Source organism: Amphiura filiformis, chromosome 10 (genome assembly GCF_039555335.1).
Source record: "Amphiura filiformis chromosome 10, Afil_fr2py, whole genome shotgun sequence".
Lineage (NCBI taxonomy): Eukaryota > Metazoa > Echinodermata > Ophiuroidea > Amphilepidida > Amphiuridae > Amphiura > Amphiura filiformis.
In genome coordinates, this window is record NC_092637.1 from 8,129,059 (window position 1) to 8,148,798 (window position 19,740).

At 37.5% G+C, this 19,740-nt stretch overlaps 1 protein-coding gene and 1 long non-coding RNA gene across 2 annotated transcripts; both read right to left on the reverse strand.

Moving 5' to 3' along the window:
• Positions 1–902: 902 nt before the first annotated feature.
• On the reverse strand, positions 903–5,018 carry LOC140162099 (uncharacterized). The gene is made up of 3 exons (XR_011860189.1): positions 4,916–5,018; positions 1,970–2,080; positions 903–980 (listed from the first exon to the last, which is right to left on the reverse strand). It is a non-coding gene; the product is annotated as an uncharacterized lncRNA (long non-coding RNA).
• A 2,178-nt stretch (positions 5,019–7,196) lies between these two features.
• Positions 7,197–19,729, reverse strand: LOC140163341 (uncharacterized). The gene is made up of 8 exons (XM_072186739.1): positions 19,629–19,729; positions 18,929–18,985; positions 14,682–14,798; positions 14,310–14,420; positions 10,096–10,239; positions 9,407–9,523; positions 8,485–8,595; positions 7,197–7,327 (listed from the first exon to the last, which is right to left on the reverse strand). The coding sequence occupies exons 1-8, from the start codon at positions 19,699–19,701 to the stop codon at positions 7,197–7,199; spliced, it is 861 nt and encodes a 286-aa protein (XP_072042840.1). The 5' UTR covers positions 19,702–19,729.
• Between the last annotated feature and the right edge of the window lie 11 nt (positions 19,730–19,740).

The following is a 19,740-nucleotide window of genomic DNA, read 5'->3' on the forward strand; positions in this document are numbered from 1 at the left end:
AAAGAGATGGCACATGTACCGAATACATGTACATACATTGGCTGACCTTGTGGATTTCCTGGCCAAGCCATGCTAACCACATAAGGAGATTATACGATTAACCTAGTGCAGCTATTGTCATAGCAGGGTATTATTATGTAATACTCCTGATCCATATTTGGCGTTCTCTTGGACTGTTAATTGAAGGCATCCAGAGGAGAGCAACAAACTATACTCTACATTACCCTGATTTAGACTATCGTGAGAGGTTAACTAAATTAAACCTCCTTTCTTTGTCTTTTAGACGTGAAATCCTTGATCTCGCATTCTTTTTTAGATGCAAAATGGAACTTTATGACCTTAATCTTAACCATTTTGTTGTTTTTAACTCCACCCTCAAGGACCGTCCCACCACCAGATCATCTGCTGACCCCCTATTGTTGATTCCCAAACGATGCAAAACCGAGTCTCACAGGGCATCGTTTTTCAACCGTATCGTTCCCCTGTGGAATCAACTTCCTCTCACAATTATATCCACTGTCAACATGTCCTCTTTTAAGAGCCAGCTCTCTGAGTGGTACAAGAACAAACTAGAGGAGAGTTTTGATCCTTACAACACATGCTCTTGGGTTACATGTTGCCAGTGTTCTGGTTGTAGGCTTGTGTAGGTTTTTTTTCCCCCCAAATTTTTTGGGAGGGGGAGGGGGGGGGGGTGTCCTCATTGTTTTGATCCTTGGTGGGACTGTCCTAGAGGTGCTTTGCACCTGTTAATCCTTGCCTTTCACTGGTGCAAAATTTTATCTATACTTCCTTTTTTTTTATGTACTTTTGAATATTCATGTGCAATATATTTTGATGTTATATTATAATTATTGTATATACCAGTGATAAAGTGTAATAAATAAATAATAGTTTCAGTCTAACTACCAACTTGTGACTTTATACTCATTGCGTTGCGACAGGTCACATATTCTTCCCATGTGGTTATATAGTTCACGGACCTGTAGAATAGAGTAAAAAAGAAGACACATTTTTAGCAAGGTGGAACAAATTTCAGATTTACTTATCATCACCATTATCATCATCAACATAATTATGCACAACATCAACATCATCATTATTATCAGCTAAATATGAATATCAACATCACCATCATCCGCGCAATATCAACATCATCATCGTCATCACCAACGCCAAAATCTACACCATCATCATCATCATCATCATCATCATCATCATCATCGTCATCATCATCATCATCGTCATCATCATCATCACTATCATCATCATCATCATCATCATCATCATCATCATAATCATCATCATCATCGTCATCATCATCATCGTCGTCGTCGTCGTCGTTACGGGCGTCATCACCACTACCATCGTCATCTTCGTCTTGTATTCAATGTATCGCCACCAACACCGTCATCATCATCGTTAATATCTACGTCATCATCATCATCATCAATATATTTTAAACAAACAAAACAAGTAATATTATAAATAATTATTATGAGCACATAATAGCTTTGTTCTGATCCCTCTTTGGGGAGCATGACCTAGTGTGTAGAGTGATCGCTCCTGGAGCAAGAGGTCTCGAGTTCGATTCCCAGCTCTAGGAACTTCCTGGAGTATTGATTCCCTGGGGTATTGACTGGCAAAAAAGTGTTGGCAATCTGTAGATTAAACTTAGACTACTGTATCCTTGTTTAGAATTAGAAAAATGAACCACGATAGTGATACGTTCTTTGGGAGGAACGTTCAGTCTTTCCAATTACATCCAAAAGAGGGCCCATGTGGAAAGCAATTCTTCCGCGCTGGTTAATGGCTATTATTCGTCATCAATAAAAATAAATTAAATAAATTTGTCGCTCCCATTATTATATTTTCCATTTTTACCATGCTATTCTGTTGTATACCAGTATATACTTTAGTAAGACTTAATTTATTATGAGCAATTTATATTGTAAAAGTCTAATCATCTTACAATTGTCCTCATCGGAATTGTCACGACAATCATCTCTTCCATTGCATATGAGGGCAGGAGGAATACACCTTAGGTTTGCACAGCGAAAGTGATCTTCTCTTTGACATGGACCTATATAAATTGAGACAAAATTATTAATAGTGGGATTGACTTATTCAATTGAAATGGAATAGCGCATTAGAGCATAATCGAAGTAAGTGATACTATATGTAATTTATGTCTAAAATGTGTGTGTAATGTGACAAATTTGACACCAGGTGGAATTTGTGATTTCAAGTAAATAATGTATGTTTCAAAATAGTTTTGAAATTTTACGATTACAATAACTAACATGAGGAGGCCATTTACATCAGAGTCAACCAACCATCAGTCAACTGCGACGGGGCCGATACCATTACCAAGAGTCTACGACCAATTGTTGGGGTCAAGTGTCCAAATGGTCATTGATCCCAAACTTGGGTTCCCAGTCTCTCGATGAAGGTCGAAGTTACGACCGAAAAATAAGGTATGTCTAATTTTGGGTTGAGATCAAAAGTTTAAATCATAAAATATGATTACAATATACTTTTATTAATATTGCTTTGCCTGTATAGGGTAATGGTCGACGTCCAGATCCGTTACAATATACTACATGTACACTTGGCTGCTAGTTATTTCAAAGATGGGAAAGGTAATGGAGCAAGAGAACAAACGTTTACAATTCAAAGACGGAATGACCCATGGGCACATAATGGCAACATGACGCACAAATAAAGAAAGAAAGAAATAAAGAAATTTATATAGCGCATTATGCCAGGCCTCAATGCGCTGAACAGAGAACTAAACTTACAAATACATTATGCAAAACTACAAAAGTACATATTCATTAGGCATAATACAACCAATACAAATTAATTATAGTAAACACATTTAAAAACATTATAAAGCAATATTACACTTGAAAGAGAAACAGAAAAGCATATCATATAATGAACAAAAGCATGATAATTATAAACAACACACTAAAATCCACATCACTACTCGAATCCCCAGGAAAATTGAAGCCCACAGAAATCACCCCGACAGACCAAGGTAGACAACCGTCGACCAGCACATGACAAACAATCGTCCACCCGAGCCAGCCAAAAATTTGTCCCCGAGCAAAACACGCCAGAGACTCAAAATAGTGATCCAGGTCCCAATGTGAAGACATAATAATTCAAAAACAGCAATTTCACAATATACAAATTAAATATCATTGTCAAATTTACATCGATACATATATATATAATTGAAACATTTGATTTTTAAATCAAATGTTTAAAAAAGCGTGGATTTGGCCCGCAGAATTAAAACGCGAAAATAACAAACCCGACCGGCGGGGACCCTGCTGGAGAGGAGAGGTTGCCAGCACTTCACTCTCAGCGGCTTCGTCAGCAAGTCGTTCAGTCAAATGCAGCAGGGCCATAAACAAAGCAGAAATAACACGCAGAAATGATAACCCTGGAGAGGAGAGGTTACCAGCACATCACTCTCAGCGAGATGGTCAGCATCTCGCTCCTGTGAGATGGAAAAACAGGCAGGGTTGAAAACAAATATTAATTAAATATTAAAAAGGTGTGTCTTCAGACGACTCTTGAAGGACGACACCGTAATAGAAGAGCGAACTTGAAGCGGTAGATTGTTCCAGAGTGAAGGTGCTGCATACACAAATGCACGCTCACCATAGAATTTGGTTGATGGTCGACTTGTGACAGTCAGAGATAACTTGTTTGATGAACGAAGATTGCGAACTGGTTTGTAGTAAGTGACGATATCGGAGATGTATTGAGGGGCGAGTTGATTGAGAGCCTTGTATGTCATGAGCAAGATCTTGTAAGCTGCACGTTTCTTGATGGAAAGCCAATGAAGCGATTGTAAGACTGGGGTAATGTGCTGAGATCGAGGAATGCGAGCGACTAACCGGGCTGCTGTGTTCTGGATCAGCTGAAGTTTTGTGATGTAGGAATCAGGAAGACCATAGACTAAGGCGTTGCAGTAGTCCAGCCGAGAGGTGACAAAAGCGTGAACTAATTTGGCAGCAGTTTCGTCGTCGATGAAATGACGTATTTGCCCTATTTTCCGTATGGCCGCCATAGCAGACCTGCAGATACTGTCAATATGATCCTTCATGCAGAGGTTGGAGTCGAATATGGCGCCAAGATTCCGTGCACAAGATGAAGGGGAGATGACGGAATTGCCTATGACTAAAAACGGTGACGGTGAAGGCATGTTGACGGTGGTGAACCGAGAACAGATATAAAGAAGCTCGGTTTTGGCGTCGTTTAACACCAGCCTATTCTCAACGGCCCACCGCCTCACTTCAGCGATACATTTCTCAAGAACACGGATAGCATGTTCACGATCTTCTGGTTTAAATGTAATGTAAAGTTGAGTATCATCAGCGTATGCTACTGTTGAAATGCCATAGGAAGTAATGATATCTTGGAGAGGAGCACTGTAAAGGATAAACATTAAAGGACCGGCAACTGATCCTTGGGGAACTCCACAATCTAAGGTAACTTTCTTTGAGATGCAGCCATTCACTGCAACAGATTGTCATTTTGTACACGCACTAATGCAGTTTCCGTGCCATGATTTTGACGATAGGCCGATTGCATGGTGGCAATGAGATTGTGTTCACGGAGATAAACCTGTAATTGGCTGATGACGATACGTTCGATCAGTTTACCGAGGAACTTCAAATTAGAGATCGGACGATAGTTGCTAAGATCATCACGATCCAATTTAGCCTTCTTAAGAAGAGGAGACACACCAGCGTGCTTAAGGGTAGCTGGAAAATAACCAGATGCCAGCGAATGATTGACAACTTTAGTCACCATCGGTAGAAGTTCAGGGATGCTTTCCTTGACAATGCAAGAAGGTAATGGATCAAATGAGACACAATTTTATCAATATTTTACTCACAGTGTATTTCATCCCTCTTTGTTACGTCGCAATCAGGGAAGGCATCACACACACGCCAGTCATCAATGCATGGTCCTTCAGGTGAGCAAGCAAAGTAATCTGGTGAACATGGGTCTGTAAAAGAAGAAAAACGCGGATACGTGTCCTTTTACAATCGTGGAATTCGGATAAGTGAAAATTAACTTCGTACGCAAACAGTTCAATATATCATCTGGAAATTGTTTGAAGAAACAAAGTACCGCTTTTGCGCTTTATATTATGTGTTTGGCTCACCTGCTGTAGTAGATGACTCTGTCGTAGCCACCGGACCTAAATGGAAAACAAAACAAAACTCTACCGGTATAAAGTACTTTCATCAGAAAAAACAAAGTACCAAAACTAGGTTATTAGGTTAGGTTCAAATGTCTATTTGCTTTCATATTTAGCAGACTATTTAAAAAAAATGAAAATCACCAATGAGGTTTAGCCGAAAATCAATTCCGCGAGGGTGCGCTCAAAATTTCGGCTATTCGGCGTCATATGCGGTAGTCACATATGTAATTTGGGAAGAAGTCATTTTGAAGAATTAAGTTACTAATATGTAAGTCTTTAATCAAAAGTAAAGCACGATTTAACAATAATCTTGTGAGTGAACATAAATACATACAATCAGTCAGAATCAATCAAATATTATGTTTAATAATTTATCTTCGTGTTGTTGATTTCAAAGTTCTATGTCCTGATTAACTTGTCCTGCGAAGATTACTGTTCAGCAAAGTTCACTGAAGACTTTTATAATAAAATATTCGCACAGTTGACAATCTCTAAAATGGTGCTATTTTCACCTTTCACACAATTTCTTCAGGAAAACAGGTCTGAAGTGGATCTACCTGTTTCCATTTACACTGACAGAAATGTTGTTTCATAAACCAGACTTCAGCAAGTCAACAAAAGATAAATAATCAAATCAAAGTTGACCTTAAGTGGAGTTTGGTCCAAATGTAGACTCTGGCTAAAGCAAATGCATATATGCAAATCATGTACATATAGTATGTGGTATGTAACAGATGGGGCACTTGCTATGTTTTCGGCAGACGAGCCATTTTGAAGGTATTTCCTTTTGTACCGGATATCACCCCTTACTGACCGTTGACCCATAAATTAGAGTTTTATTCCTTCTCCTCTTATTCTCCATTTCAACTGCTTTTTCGTAATTGGTTTCACATTATCAAAAATAAATGGTAAATGGTAAAAAGTATCAGGTGCAATAGATTGCCGCCAAAAATATATAACCAACTTACAATTGGTCTCATCAGAGTTGTCCCCACAATCATCTTTGCCATCGCAAACCATTTCATGGCCAATGCACCTTACGTTATCACATCGGACTTTGCTTCCATTTGCACATGGACCTAGATTGATAATTGATAATAAGTGGTAATTTATATTACTGTATTGGTGCTCTCTTAATTATTACCGAATTGGAATTGGCGAGTTAGAAATGATAATTTACTGCTATGATGCAGGGCTGTGATGGTATTCAGTGTTTGGCATAATGTTTCTCTTGGATATGGACCTACATTGTTTAATCAATTGATAATTTATCAGTCAGCAACGTGGACTTGATTAATTAGTATTAAACAATTCATTGATATAAGTACTGGTGGCTGACATTGCTGTTTGTAGACAGGAAGTCTGGAAACGTGAACTTCATGCTGTTAGAGGTCTTTCTGTTTATGTTCTTTTGAATAAGAGATATGTAAGGTTACCATTGTCAAACCAAAATATGTAGCAGTCTTCCATGTTTGTGAGTGCAGAGCAATACTTTTTGTCGCTGGATTTTTAATATCTGTCAGTAATAATTTTTCAAAAAAAAGATGATTTTAACATATAAAATGAAAAAATTCAAAACTCCCTGAACAATTTTATGAACAATTATAAAATTACTGTGTGTGTGATGGTCTATAAAGTTGTAGTCTTCTAAGAGCTCTAATATCGGCGAGAATTCTTAAATATTGTACGGCACCGTAAGTTATATAAACTATTTTTACTGCATAACTCACAATATTTCTCATCTACTTTAGTTTCTGTGCAGTCTATAAAGTCATCACAATAATATTGGTCTGCAATGCATGATCCATCATCACAGGGTAAGTAACCTGAATCGCAACCATCTGTAAAAAACAAAACAAAAAACCCCTATTTTTAGCCGCAGTTTCTTAAACAGTTGCCTGTTTAGAATTAGTAACAAACCAGTGAGATGGTGATGAGAACATTACATCAGTACAGTACGATGAAAAGCTTAAAATAATAAATTACCTGATTCTGTTGTTAGTTCTATTGTGGTAGACGCCTCTGTTGTCATGGCTGTACTCAATATATCAGTTGTTCTGGGTGATTCCGTTGTAGGCTCCATTGGCATCGTAGTCGAACCTTGTAATTTGAAAAATAAATCAAACGAACAAAGAATAATTTGGTTCACCTCAAGCTCGGGTAATGACGTCAAAGCCTAACCACCCTAATTCACTACACATATTTTACCTTGAATTAGGCAATTGACTCCATTAATTATAAAATATTTAATAAATGTAAACAAACAAAAGTTAATTATAATTGATGTTGGTCAAGCGATGGTTACATTTGCTTGATATATTACACTAAAATGGATATTGTGTCGAGATTTTATAATCTTTCAGACATGTGATGCTTATGTGAAAACATCACCAACTTGTGTCATTGGGGTATGCCTTTGGTTCCCAGAAAACTTATGCTTTTCTCATAACCATAATAAAGTGAAATTGTAAGCCCGCAATATGTTTCGTTTAGACGGTATGTACACAGAAATAAAGTAGTTTTGAGGTTACATCCCGGATATTATATATAGACGAATCCAACGAGCCAAGTCATGGTCAGGATTTGGTCGGCCATGACTGGGTCCCCGCAGCACCAAACCGGTGTTGTGACTGCCCAGTTGGGTGGATTAAAGCCGCTTAAAATTCGATGTTAGGTTATTTTGTTTTGTAAACTGTCATCATTCTTTTGTCTACGTGTAACACGGGTGATAGAATGCAGTTTAAAATACCCTCCAAGGCCGCATCATTTCACATTTTAGGTGAGATGGAGCCGACGGGGACCCAAATATGGCTGCCATTGAGGTGTAGGAATGCGTGAAATTGGATTCGTCTATACTGCTCTTTGTGCCACGCTGACACACATTTTTACTTCTAGACACGTCATTCGCCGATCAATTTGCGTAGCATCGCGTGACGTAGTCGTGATTTTACGCGATCGGTCGGCGAGTACCGATAGATCTTTGAAAAATACTGTAGAAGGAGTCAGTCAACTATATTGGAGAACACATGTCAAAAAACGCGTGAAATTTGATTATTTTTGGTGAATTTTTGGTGAATGAATGCGGAATGCGGCAGTAAAAGCGATAGATAACGAAGTAGGCGATATAACAATCAAAGAAAAGAATACAACCTTATACTCATTTTCGTTCAGTTGTGCACTTCCTTCACTTGTTTTTGTCACATAATAATCCCAATCAAATTGCATCTTAAACCCAAAAATATTTACAGCAATCTTACAATCTGTCTCATCAGAGTTGTCATCGCAATCATCTTTCCCATCACACAGCTTGTCAGGATTAATGCAGCGTGCATTATCACACCGAATTTCGCCATCTCGTGGACACGGACCTGTGCATTATAGAAGATATAGTAAAGCTGGACACGTTATAGTAGAGAACCAGCGCTAATGTTTCGTGATTAAATCTTAGAACAAAGGTTTGAAAGTGTTTTGGGATGCATGAAGGGTACTGAATAAATTTGGTTTGGGCTGCACTCTTGAAAGTGTCAGGCATTTTTGGTAGGGGTCAATTAAAGTCAAACAGGGGTCAAAATTATAAATTATCCCAATTCTTTTAAAAAGTATACCAAATTACTTGCCTGGTCACAAGGAATCCATAAAAGTAAAAAACTCAAACCCAAATGATATCATGCAAAATAAAATTTTCAACATGTATATTTGCACATATGACTTGTTGTCCTAAAAACCAAAAACATGTTTTATTGGAGTTATTTCTTTGTTCAGGTATTCAGTTATGTTTCTTGCAAAAGTAAAATTAAAGTTGTAAGAACGATTCCATTGAGTACAGTTAAGTTAAGCACAACTTTTAAAAGACTATATAATTCGAGTTTGATAGTCATCATAAGGCGGTTTTGTTACATTTTAATAGATCTTATTGAATGTTCAAAACTGCTTGCGTAGGAAATTAACCCCCTGGAAACTACTGGTCATCTAACAGCATTTCTGATCAGTGGATAACTTGAAATGCTCCTTTCAATTGGCAATTATGACTTTGCTTTAAACAATTTATGGTCAAACTTGCATTTGCAGATGATCTTATTTATACCCTCCTTGATTGGTTCAAATTGGACACAATATTCATTTTGGCATAATCGACAGGTAGTTCTCATGGGTTTAACCAGCGATTAGAATTTCACTCACAAGAATCCCTTTCATCTATAAAGGTGTCTCTGCAATCTACAAGTCCATCGCAAAAACGGCTTTCTTCAATGCATGGCCCATCAGATGAACAGGGAAGGAAACCTGGATCGCAAGGATCTGAAAAGAAGAGACAACAGATCGTTTGTTAAGTGACACTTCTAAGGAAAGTACGTGAATAATGAAAATTACATCAGGGAAAAGGACTACACCACATACGGATGGATTATAAACCGGTCATATAGAACCCGTTGGGTATCTTATACTGGTTTCAGAGTTTCATACCGCATTTCCGCTTTGATGACGATTTTTTACGTCAGTACGCAATAAAGCCATAAATACCAGCGGTGACCGGCGGTAAGCCGATACATCGATCACACCCCCACGCTTTACGAAAAAAAAACCCAAATCGCCGACAGTTGATTTCATGGCACAGGATACAATTTGTGACCAGTGAGCTAAAGATATAAGTAGTGAGCATCACTCATAGTGCAGCTATATCTAAGTTTGGTTGGAACAGTATTTGAAATGATTTGAGACAACCATCTGAACGAAACGGTAAATTAGCTGAGGTTTCTGAAACAGTGACTTTTTTAGAGCTAAATAAATTGAGTGAGATAAATAAAGTGAGATGGTAAGCAGAGCAATACATCGTTAAAGTACGATGAAAAAAGTATGAAATAATAAATTACCCGATTCCGTTGTTAGTTCCATTGTGCTAGACGCCTCTGTCGTCAGTTCTATTGTACTAGACGCCTCTGTTGTCATTGAAGTACTCATTATATCAGTTGTGCTGGGTAATTCTGTTGTAGGCGCCATTTTCATTGTGGTCGAACCTTATAATTGGGAAGATCAAATGAGCAATATAAACTGTCATTTGGTTAATATATACAATCAAGCTGCATATTCGAGTGATTGATCTCAATATGTGGCAGACAAAAACACGTGTTGGCTGTTGGAACATGTGGTATGGAAAAAAATGTTGTCCATCCACCTTTTTATTAGAGCCCTCATGAGATGACACACATCTATTGATCGCTATACGCTGTATAGATGAGTTGACACAGGTTGTATGCGCCTTGCATTCTCTAAATTCAGTAAATTTCCATCGTCAACCATGTAATTGAATGGGATTATTTTGAAATTTAAAAATGCTTGAAATATCACAAACAAATAGGCCTATGTTAATAAATAATATAAATGCAAGCTAAAACCGCTGGGGTTCGATAATGAGCCCCACAAAATTAACCGAGTATATGGAAAATGCCATACGGCCGAGAGGTTTTGCCGGCTCTCTCCAACCATCATGCCACTCGCCGCCTGAGTTGACATGTTGTGATGTGCCCTGAGTAATTTAATTTGATTATCTTTGTTTACAATTAAAATATATGTCATGAGACATTTGAGGGATTCCCCTCTCAGCATATTGAATGGATAGCTGGGACTTCCCCTTTTCAGTGTATTGCACAATTGGAAAGTCCCCTGAGATTGTAAAGGGAAAATGATGTAATGGAATTCCCCTAAAGAAGTGATGTAATGAGAAAGGTTAATGTTATAATTAAGGCTTGGGAATTTCCAAGATGACATTTGGCTATTAATATTTGGGATTTCCCCCTGCTTGGTATATAAGAAAATGGAATCACAATTATTCACAGTTGATAGTGTTGATCTGGACTAGCTAGCTAATATGCTTACAGTCTAATTCCTTCAAAGAAAGGAAATTGCAAACCAGAAATATTTTATGTAGTCAAAGTACTACTATTTGCCAGTGTTGTCGGAGAAGATCTAGAATACGTCAAAGAACGTACTTCTTCCAAGAAAGGAATATATTCTTCTGTCGACTTGCTGAAGTCTGGTGTTTTGATTCAACGCAACTGTCAATATAAGTGGGGACAACTGCATCGCAGTCCTGCTTCCTGAAGATATTGTGTGAAATGTGGAAATAGCACTAAGTTTGGAGAAAGCAGCGCAAGGAGTTAAGTTTGGAGAAAGCAGCGCAAGGAGATAACGGTTTGGAGAAAGCAACGCCAATTTTGTGTGAGGATTTCATACGCAAGGATATTTATAAGTTACGCAAGTGTACACTGGATTTTGCTGATTTTCGCAGGACAAGTGAATAAGGATATATTACATCAGTCGTCCAGAACATTACAAGAACTCTAGGATCACCAACAAGAAGACAGCTGGTTAAGTACTGATAGAGTAAAACTGTCATTGTGTGATTTTATTGTATATGCGATATTGTTATTATATTTACCAATCATACTCTGTTTTCAATTAAAGACTTTGGTGAATTTGGGTAAAAGGTGATTTTGGCCTTGAGTCAAGTACGACTCATAACAATGTGTTTACATTTGATACGCCCTCTGTTGATCTGAGATAAAAACTTCCAGGCACAAAATACTATAGTTTACATGGAAGAACTTGATTGTTTTCATTAACTTTGTTTTCAAAGCAAATAATATTAAAAATGTTATCAAACTTGTTTACAAATGCATTAAGCTAAATACATAATATCACAAAAAACTTCAAAGGTTTTTTAAAGTTTTATTTTATCTTATTTATGTGGTCTGCCATAAACACTTCTGCGTTATTTTGCCTGGCTTGAAACAACAGAGGGCGGTCTGAATGTAAACAAGTGACATCATAAGTCAACTCATCTATAGTGACTAGTACGCAACTTTTTAAAGATAACAACAGTAAGCACTTATCTAGGCTCATATGCTGCTATAGCTATCTACAAAGTCTACAGCTAATAGCTATAGCTATCTACAAAGTAATTTATTTTTGGCTAAAATCGTAAAAAACATCCGATTTATTTCAAAAAGAAAATGAAACTCAATCACAAAAAATGATATAATGATCAATTTGAATAATTTTGTACGGGCAAAAATAAGAATCAGATGGGGCCCAGGAGGGACGCATTCGTCTTTATATGCGTGACCGCAAACGCGTGAAAATAAAGGGGTATTTTCTATGTGTTAAAGCCATAATGTACGATCTTATAATGTGAAATTGGTTAATTGTTTTTAAACCCGTTTTTTTAAGCATATTTGTAATGTTTACACATGCTCCAACTTGCACCTAAATGGAATCAGCCAAATTTGTTGTGGTTGTCGGTCAACAGAGCAAAGTTCGACATAAAGTCATAATTCATGAATTATGACTTTATGCTCTCCTATAAACTGTATGTTAAAACGACCAAATTAACCAGTAGGGTTTCTTTCACTTTACCTTGTTATTTCAGCTCAAAATGTACAGAAACCATTCCCGACCAGTATTACTAGTATTCGTAAATAGATTCATCAGGTTAGCAGAAAATCAGTTTACAAAGTTCATTTTCAAAACCATGTAGATTTGTTCACTAACCTGACAGTTTCGAACGTCATGGTCGACATTCTTCTCCAGAGTGTTGAACTATGTCCCAACACCTTCCCCGACGAATTTCGGCCTATAGAGGGCGCAGTACTCGCGGTGATGATGGGGTCATAGATGTGACTTAGAAAATGGGCCCCTCGTCTCTGTTCATGACTTACGGGGCTTTCTTCCTTATTTCCATAATTCTACGCGATCTAGCGTCACATTCCTTGCTTAGAATTCTGGACCGTGGCCAATCGATGAAGTGGTTTTGTTGGACAGAATGGTCGGATATCGCAGATTTGCTAAGTTCGCTAAGTTCTAGTCTGAGTGTAAACCGCGTATGTGGAATCTGATCAAGTTGACAACCTTACTGATCACCTCAACAGCACAGACCCCACGGACAGCATCAAATTCACTTACGAAAAAGAACATGACGGTATAATACCATTCCTTGATACACTTATAGTCTGAAAGCCAGACGGTTCAGTGAAATTGCTCATTTACCGCAAAGCTTCGCATACAGACCAATATCTGAATTTTGAGTCTCATCACCCAGTACACCACAAACCGGATTTTAATGGACAGTATGAATACGTTAGTTCCTGGCGTGGATGATAAATAACAAGAAGAAACAAAGATTCTAAAAAAGCACTTACTTTCTGTGGCTATCCAAATCGGTCCTTTTAAAAGGTTAAACAACAGATTGAGAACAAGAAGACTATGAAAACATCTTTAAGAAAAGTAAAAACAGCGGTAAATCCAAGGGGCAACAGCGATGAGATTCCACTCCACATTAAGGAAAATGCTCGTCCACCCCAAGGACAAGAGGGATTTGGACTCCACAAAAGACTGTGTATATGAAATCCCTTGTTCAAACTGTGATCATTCATATGTGGGTGAAACGGGACGAAGCATTTCCACGAGACAAAGTGAACACATAAAAGTTATGGACAAAGTGACGAGTTTGAAAACACCCGTCAGATTAGACAACAGTCTGAAAGCAAACTTAGCAAATCTGCGATAGCCGACCATTCTGTTCAACAAAAAGGGTCCAGATTTATGGAGTCCATCTTGATGAGGAAGAAAGCCCCTCTAGCCGAAATCCGTCGGGAAAGGTGTTGGGACATAGTCAACACTCTGAAGAAGAATGTCGACCATGACGTTTGAAGCTGTCAGGTTAGTGAACAAAATCTACTTGGTTTTGAAAAATGAACTTTGTAAACTATTACTAGTATTATTTCAGCATTTTGAGTATAGAATTTAAAATTTGAAGGAAATCGTACATTCTGGCTTTAATGAACGTGTGTGAATTAGAAGGGATCAAAGTCAATGTTTGAAATTGCACTGTATCCTTGTCACGCGTGTGAATACTAATATGGCTGAGTGTCCTCCCTAAACCCGGGGGGGCGGGGTTGAGCTTCAACAATCAATCAGTCATATTCTTAAAATTGGTTCACATTAAATGGTGCATTTCGTATATATTATATTTTTGTCACAAAATATTAAATTTGTCTTTTAAACGCAAAAATATTTACAACAATCTTACATTTTGCCTCATCAGAGTTGTCCCCGCAATCATCTACCTCATCGCACAGCTTGTCAGGATCAATGCAACGTGTATTATCACACCGAACATCCCCATCTCGTGGACACGGACCTGTACATTATATAAAAAGTTATAGTAAAGCTGGACAAATTACACAATTACACGCAACGTATATCGAGTAGCGACTTGCAATTGGTATTATTATACGATAATTAGATATAGAGTTCGCCATGATTTGTTTGTTTTGTATAATATACATAACTCCCCAATTGTTGCTTTTGTCATTGAAGAAACAGCCCATTAAGTGAAATTAAGTTCAACTCTACTCATATAATATGCATTATTGTGTAAGTGATCAGAAATTTGACTCACAATGATCTTTTTCATCTATCAATGTTTCTGTGCAATCTATAGATGAATCACAAAAACGACTCTCTTCGATACATGGCCCCTCATCTGAACAGGGACGGTAACCTGGATCGCAACGAGCTGGAATTGAAATGACGAGAAAACAGATTGCATCACTGCAAGTTGTTAATACTTTCAAGGTCTTCTACTATGTTTTGGGCATATTTCATTGTTTTAAAATACTTATACTGCTGTTTGTTTTATCATGTTTATGGCAGAATACAGGCATATGATAACGATGGCATAATTGAGGCTTTTTGGGCTATCCTTGGTACTCGTCTGGTGTTTACTCCATAATCCATATATTTCGTTGCTATATCTGGTACTTCATGCAATTGACCACATCTTGTATGTATTTATATAATGTATATTTTTTTATCATATGTGCTGTAATTTTTTTATGTGAGTACTGAATAAATATGAATAAATGAATTACAGTAAAGTAACAGTACTCAAATATTTCCTTCACCAAGTTTATATATATATAGCACAAAGAAATAAATTGAAAGAAAACAAAATGATTGTATGTAGGTCTACCGTAATAGTCATACTGTTCAATAAGGACACAGGGCTGTAAACGCAGTAAGTTAAGTTGATTTTCTGGATTCTTGCAAGATGAGTTTGCGAGAATCAATTTTGATTCACTCAAAGATGGAAATTGCACCACTGATGACAGATCCCATAGACTTACGTGTGGAAACACTTAATTTTAACCATTTGCCTTGATACCCAAAAGGCAAAAAATAACAGCATGCTCTACGCAATTCAATATAAATACAATGGATGCGAGGACTTGCATATAGGGGAAACTTAAGCAAACACTTGCTAAACACATGTCCATCATAGAAGAGTGAGCTCATCCGGTTGTGGAGACTCTGCTGTGTATTCGCATCTCAACAGTACTAACCACACGTTTGATTACAAAGATGTTGTCATATTGGACAGATAATCACGATGGTTTGAAAAAGGTATGAAAGAGGAGACATCTCTGAACAGACAAAGAGATCTGCGCCACGACTTGACAGGGGCCTACACTGCTATATAGAAGATCCCTCGACGAATTAGTTCTTTCCCCCTCACAGGTCACTAACCAATCGCTGCCATGAAATCAGATGGCCATCTGAAGAACTATTCAGGATATGATGTGAAAGTGTCGCCAGTAGTAAATCCAGATTGGTTATAAGAGTTTAATTTTATATTTAGATCATATTTGAAAAGTTTGGTTCCAAAGGGTGTTTTGTTTGAAATTTGTTTGTAGATAATAACATTGGACCACTAGAATAGGTATAACAATGTTTTAGTATCTTTAAAAATATAATTGCAAATCTCTGTAACTTCCACGTGCGAAGAAAAATAATAAATATAATTTATTTTGTTCCACAATGAGCTAAATCCAATGGTAGTCATTTTTAAATTTTACATTGGAGACTTTTCAGGACACAAAATGATGTTGAAAAAAGTAGCAAATAAGCTAGAGTTATAATCATATCAATTCCAATCGTTAAATGTCATTTGAACCTTAAACTCTTAAAATATACCAGAAAACATTCAGGAATTTAAAAGTAGACAGGAAAATGCTGCCCGCTTCGTATGCAGGGAGAAGCAGCGTCACAGACAGACATGATGAGTCGTCTGGAGTGGGAGCCACTGCAAACCAGAAGGAAGATCACAAAGGTAGCTACGTTACACAAGATATACAAAACGGTCAGGTTGTAATATCGCGCAAAAGTTCTTGCGACCAGATACACGCCCGACCCGTCATCATAACAGAAAAGCATTCCAGCGATATCAGCCAAAGAAAGACTGTTTCAAAAACACATTACAAACATCACATGCAAGATCAATTACTGGAACATTCTACCCGAAAACCCTTATTAGTAAAACAAACACAGAAACTCAGAAACAAGCTTTATCAACGCACTACAAGCAGGAAGGGAACTCAAGTAACTATAAGAACATCTTTTTAAGCGCAACCTTCTTCTCTGCGTGTGGTTCCAAATCTGGAGCGTTGCAGAATATCATCAAAGAAAGAAGAAAATAAGAAGAAATATGTGACACAAGGCAGCTATTGCATTTAGCGCCTGTTGGAAACAAACTCTTCATTTGTCATGTAAATGTCAGTCGTAGATTGTTTTATTGTTACAGGTGAATCACTGGTATCTAGATATATGTCGCTATGTCTGTTGTTTTATGTAAGTGGACAATATATATAGTACAAGCTGTATCAAAATGTTTGGTACCCATCAGTTTTTAGAGTTTATTGACAAGTCTGCTTTTTCAATATGCAACATTGGAACGTTCAATAAGGACACAGGGCTGTAAACGCAGTAAGTTAAGTTGATTTTCTGGATTCTTGCAAGATGAGTTTGCGAGAATCAATTTTGATTCACTCAAAGATGGAAATTGCACCACTGATGACAGATCCCATAGACTTACGTGTGGAAACACTTAATTTTAACCATTTGCCTTGATACCCAAAAGGCAAAAAATAACAGCATGCTCTACGCAATTCAATATAAATACAATGGATGCGAGGACTTGCATATAGGGGAAACTTAAGCAAACACTTGCTAAACACATGTCCATCATAGAAGAGTGAGCTCATCCGGTTGTGGAGACTCTGCTGTGTATTCGCATCTCAACAGTACTAACCACACGTTTGATTACAAAGATGTTGTCATATTGGACAGATAATCACGATGGTTTGAAAAAGGTATGAAAGAGGAGACATCTCTGAACAGACAAAGAGATCTGCGCCACGACTTGACAGGGGCCTACACTGCTATATAGAAGATCCCTCGACGAATTAGTTCTTTCCCCCTCACAGGTCACTAACCAATCGCTGCCATGAAATCAGATGGCCATCTGAAGAACTATTCAGGATATGATGTGAAAGTGTCGCCAGTAGTAAATCCAGATTGGTTATAAGAGTTTAATTTTATATTTAGATCATATTTGAAAAGTTTGGTTCCAAAGGGGTGTTTTGTTTGAAATTTGTTTGTAGATAATAACATTGGACCACTAGAATAGGTATAACAATGTTTTAGTATCTTTAAAAATATAATTGCAAATCTCTGTAACTTCCCACGTGCGAAGAAAAAATAATAAATATAATTTATTTTGTTCCACAATGAGCTAAATCCAATGGTAGTCATTTTTAAATTTTACATTGGAGACTTTTCAGGACACAAAATGATGTTGAAAAAAGTAGCAAATAAGCTAGAGTTATAATCATATCAATTCCAATCGTTAAATGTCATTTGAACCTTAAACTCTTAAAATATACCAGAAAACATTCAGGAATTTAAAAGTAGACAGGAAAATGCTGCCCGCTTCGTATGCAGGGAGAAGCAGCGTCACAGACAGACATGATGAGTCGTCTGGAGTGGGAGCCACTGCAAACCAGAAGGAAGATCACAAAGGTAGCTACGTTACACAAGATATACAAAACGGTCAGGTTGTAATATCGCGCAAAAGTTCTTGCGACCAGATACACGCCCGACCCGTCATCATAACAGAAAAGCATTCCAGCGATATCAGCCAAAGAAAGACTGTTTCAAAAACACATTACAAACATCACATGCAAGATCAATTACTGGAACATTCTACCCGAAAACCCTTATTAGTAAAACAAACACAGAAACTCAGAAACAAGCTTTATCAACGCACTACAAGCAGGAAGGGAACTCAAGTAACTATAAGAACATCTTTTTAAGCGCAACCTTCTCCTCTGCGTGTGGTTCCAAATCTGGAGCGTTGCAGAATATCATCAAAGAAAGAAGAAAATAAGAAGAAATATGTGACACAAGGCAGCTATTGCATTTAGCGCCTGTTGGAAACAAACTCTTCATTTGTCATGTAAATGTCAGTCGTAGATTGTTTTATTGTTACAGGTGAATCACTGGTATCTAGATATATGTCGCTATGTCTGTTGTTTTATGTAAGTGGACAATATATATAGTACAAGCTGTATCAAAATGTTTGGTACCCATCAGTTTTTAGAGTTTATTGACAAGTCTGCTTTTTCAATATGCAACATTGGAACGTAGCGTATTATGACATTGATTCGTCAATGTGGCATTTTTGTGTGGCATTCTTGCCCATAATCACCAATGATCACTGGAAGCCGATGGGTATCATTTTGATACACCCTGTTCAATCATTTCACCAAGACGAGAGATATCAGACAAATCGGTATGTAATATGTTTACCTTGCGTGGGTGATGCGGTCGTAATGGGCGGTTCTGTCACTGGCGTGGTTGTTGGACCTGCATTTGACACAAAGTACAATAGTTTAAAATGAATAAATGTAACAAACAACGTATATAGTGTATTGATATCATCATAATCATTTAGTTGATCTGCGCACATAATATCTGGGTACCAAAATGGCTCCATGAATGAATAAATCTAGTGATCTCTAAGAATAATCTAATGATTTGTGTATCAAGCGTGTTCCATCCTGACTAAGTGTTAATAGCCAATACAATATACAGATTGTCTCAGAATGATCTGTACCCAATGGCGTAGCGTCATACGGGAAAAATGTAGAAAATGACATAGGAAAATTACCAAAAAACGGCTTGTGCCCCCTAATCAGACCCGGTGCCCCCCATCATGGTCAGTCTCCCCTATGATGACCCACGCTGCGCCACTGTCTGTACCAACCACAATTAATTGTTATTAATTGTTTGTAATTCTGACTTCTACATAATTGTAGCATGCTCAGGAATTTTAATTTGATGTTTTAAATCGTCAGCATACAAATCTGTACCTGTAGATATGTGCTCTTTTCTCCGCTGCATCGGCAATCTCGCTATTTTATGTTCTTCCTATACTTAACATTTACTTCACAAACTCTTGCATTGAAATGCAATTTTAAATCAAGAATACAATATGATATCATCTTACAATCTGTCTCATCGGAGTTATCTCGACAATCGTCTTCCCCATTGCAAATCTTGTCAAGAGCAACACATCGCATGTTCGCACATCGGAAGTCGTCTTTACTTGGACATCCCGG

Coding starts and splice junctions, on each gene's coding strand:
- LOC140163341 (XM_072186739.1), bottom strand. CDS start 19,701: ATGCGATGTGTTGCTCTTGACAAGATTTGCAATGGGGAAGACGATTGT. Junction 18,986..19,628: donor TAACTCCGATGAGACAGATT/GTAAGATGATAT, acceptor TGTCAAATGCAG/GTCCAACAACCACGCCAGTG. Junction 10,240..14,309: donor CAACTCTGATGAGGCAAAAT/GTAAGATTGTTG, acceptor CCCAATTATAAG/GTTCGACCACAATGAAAATG.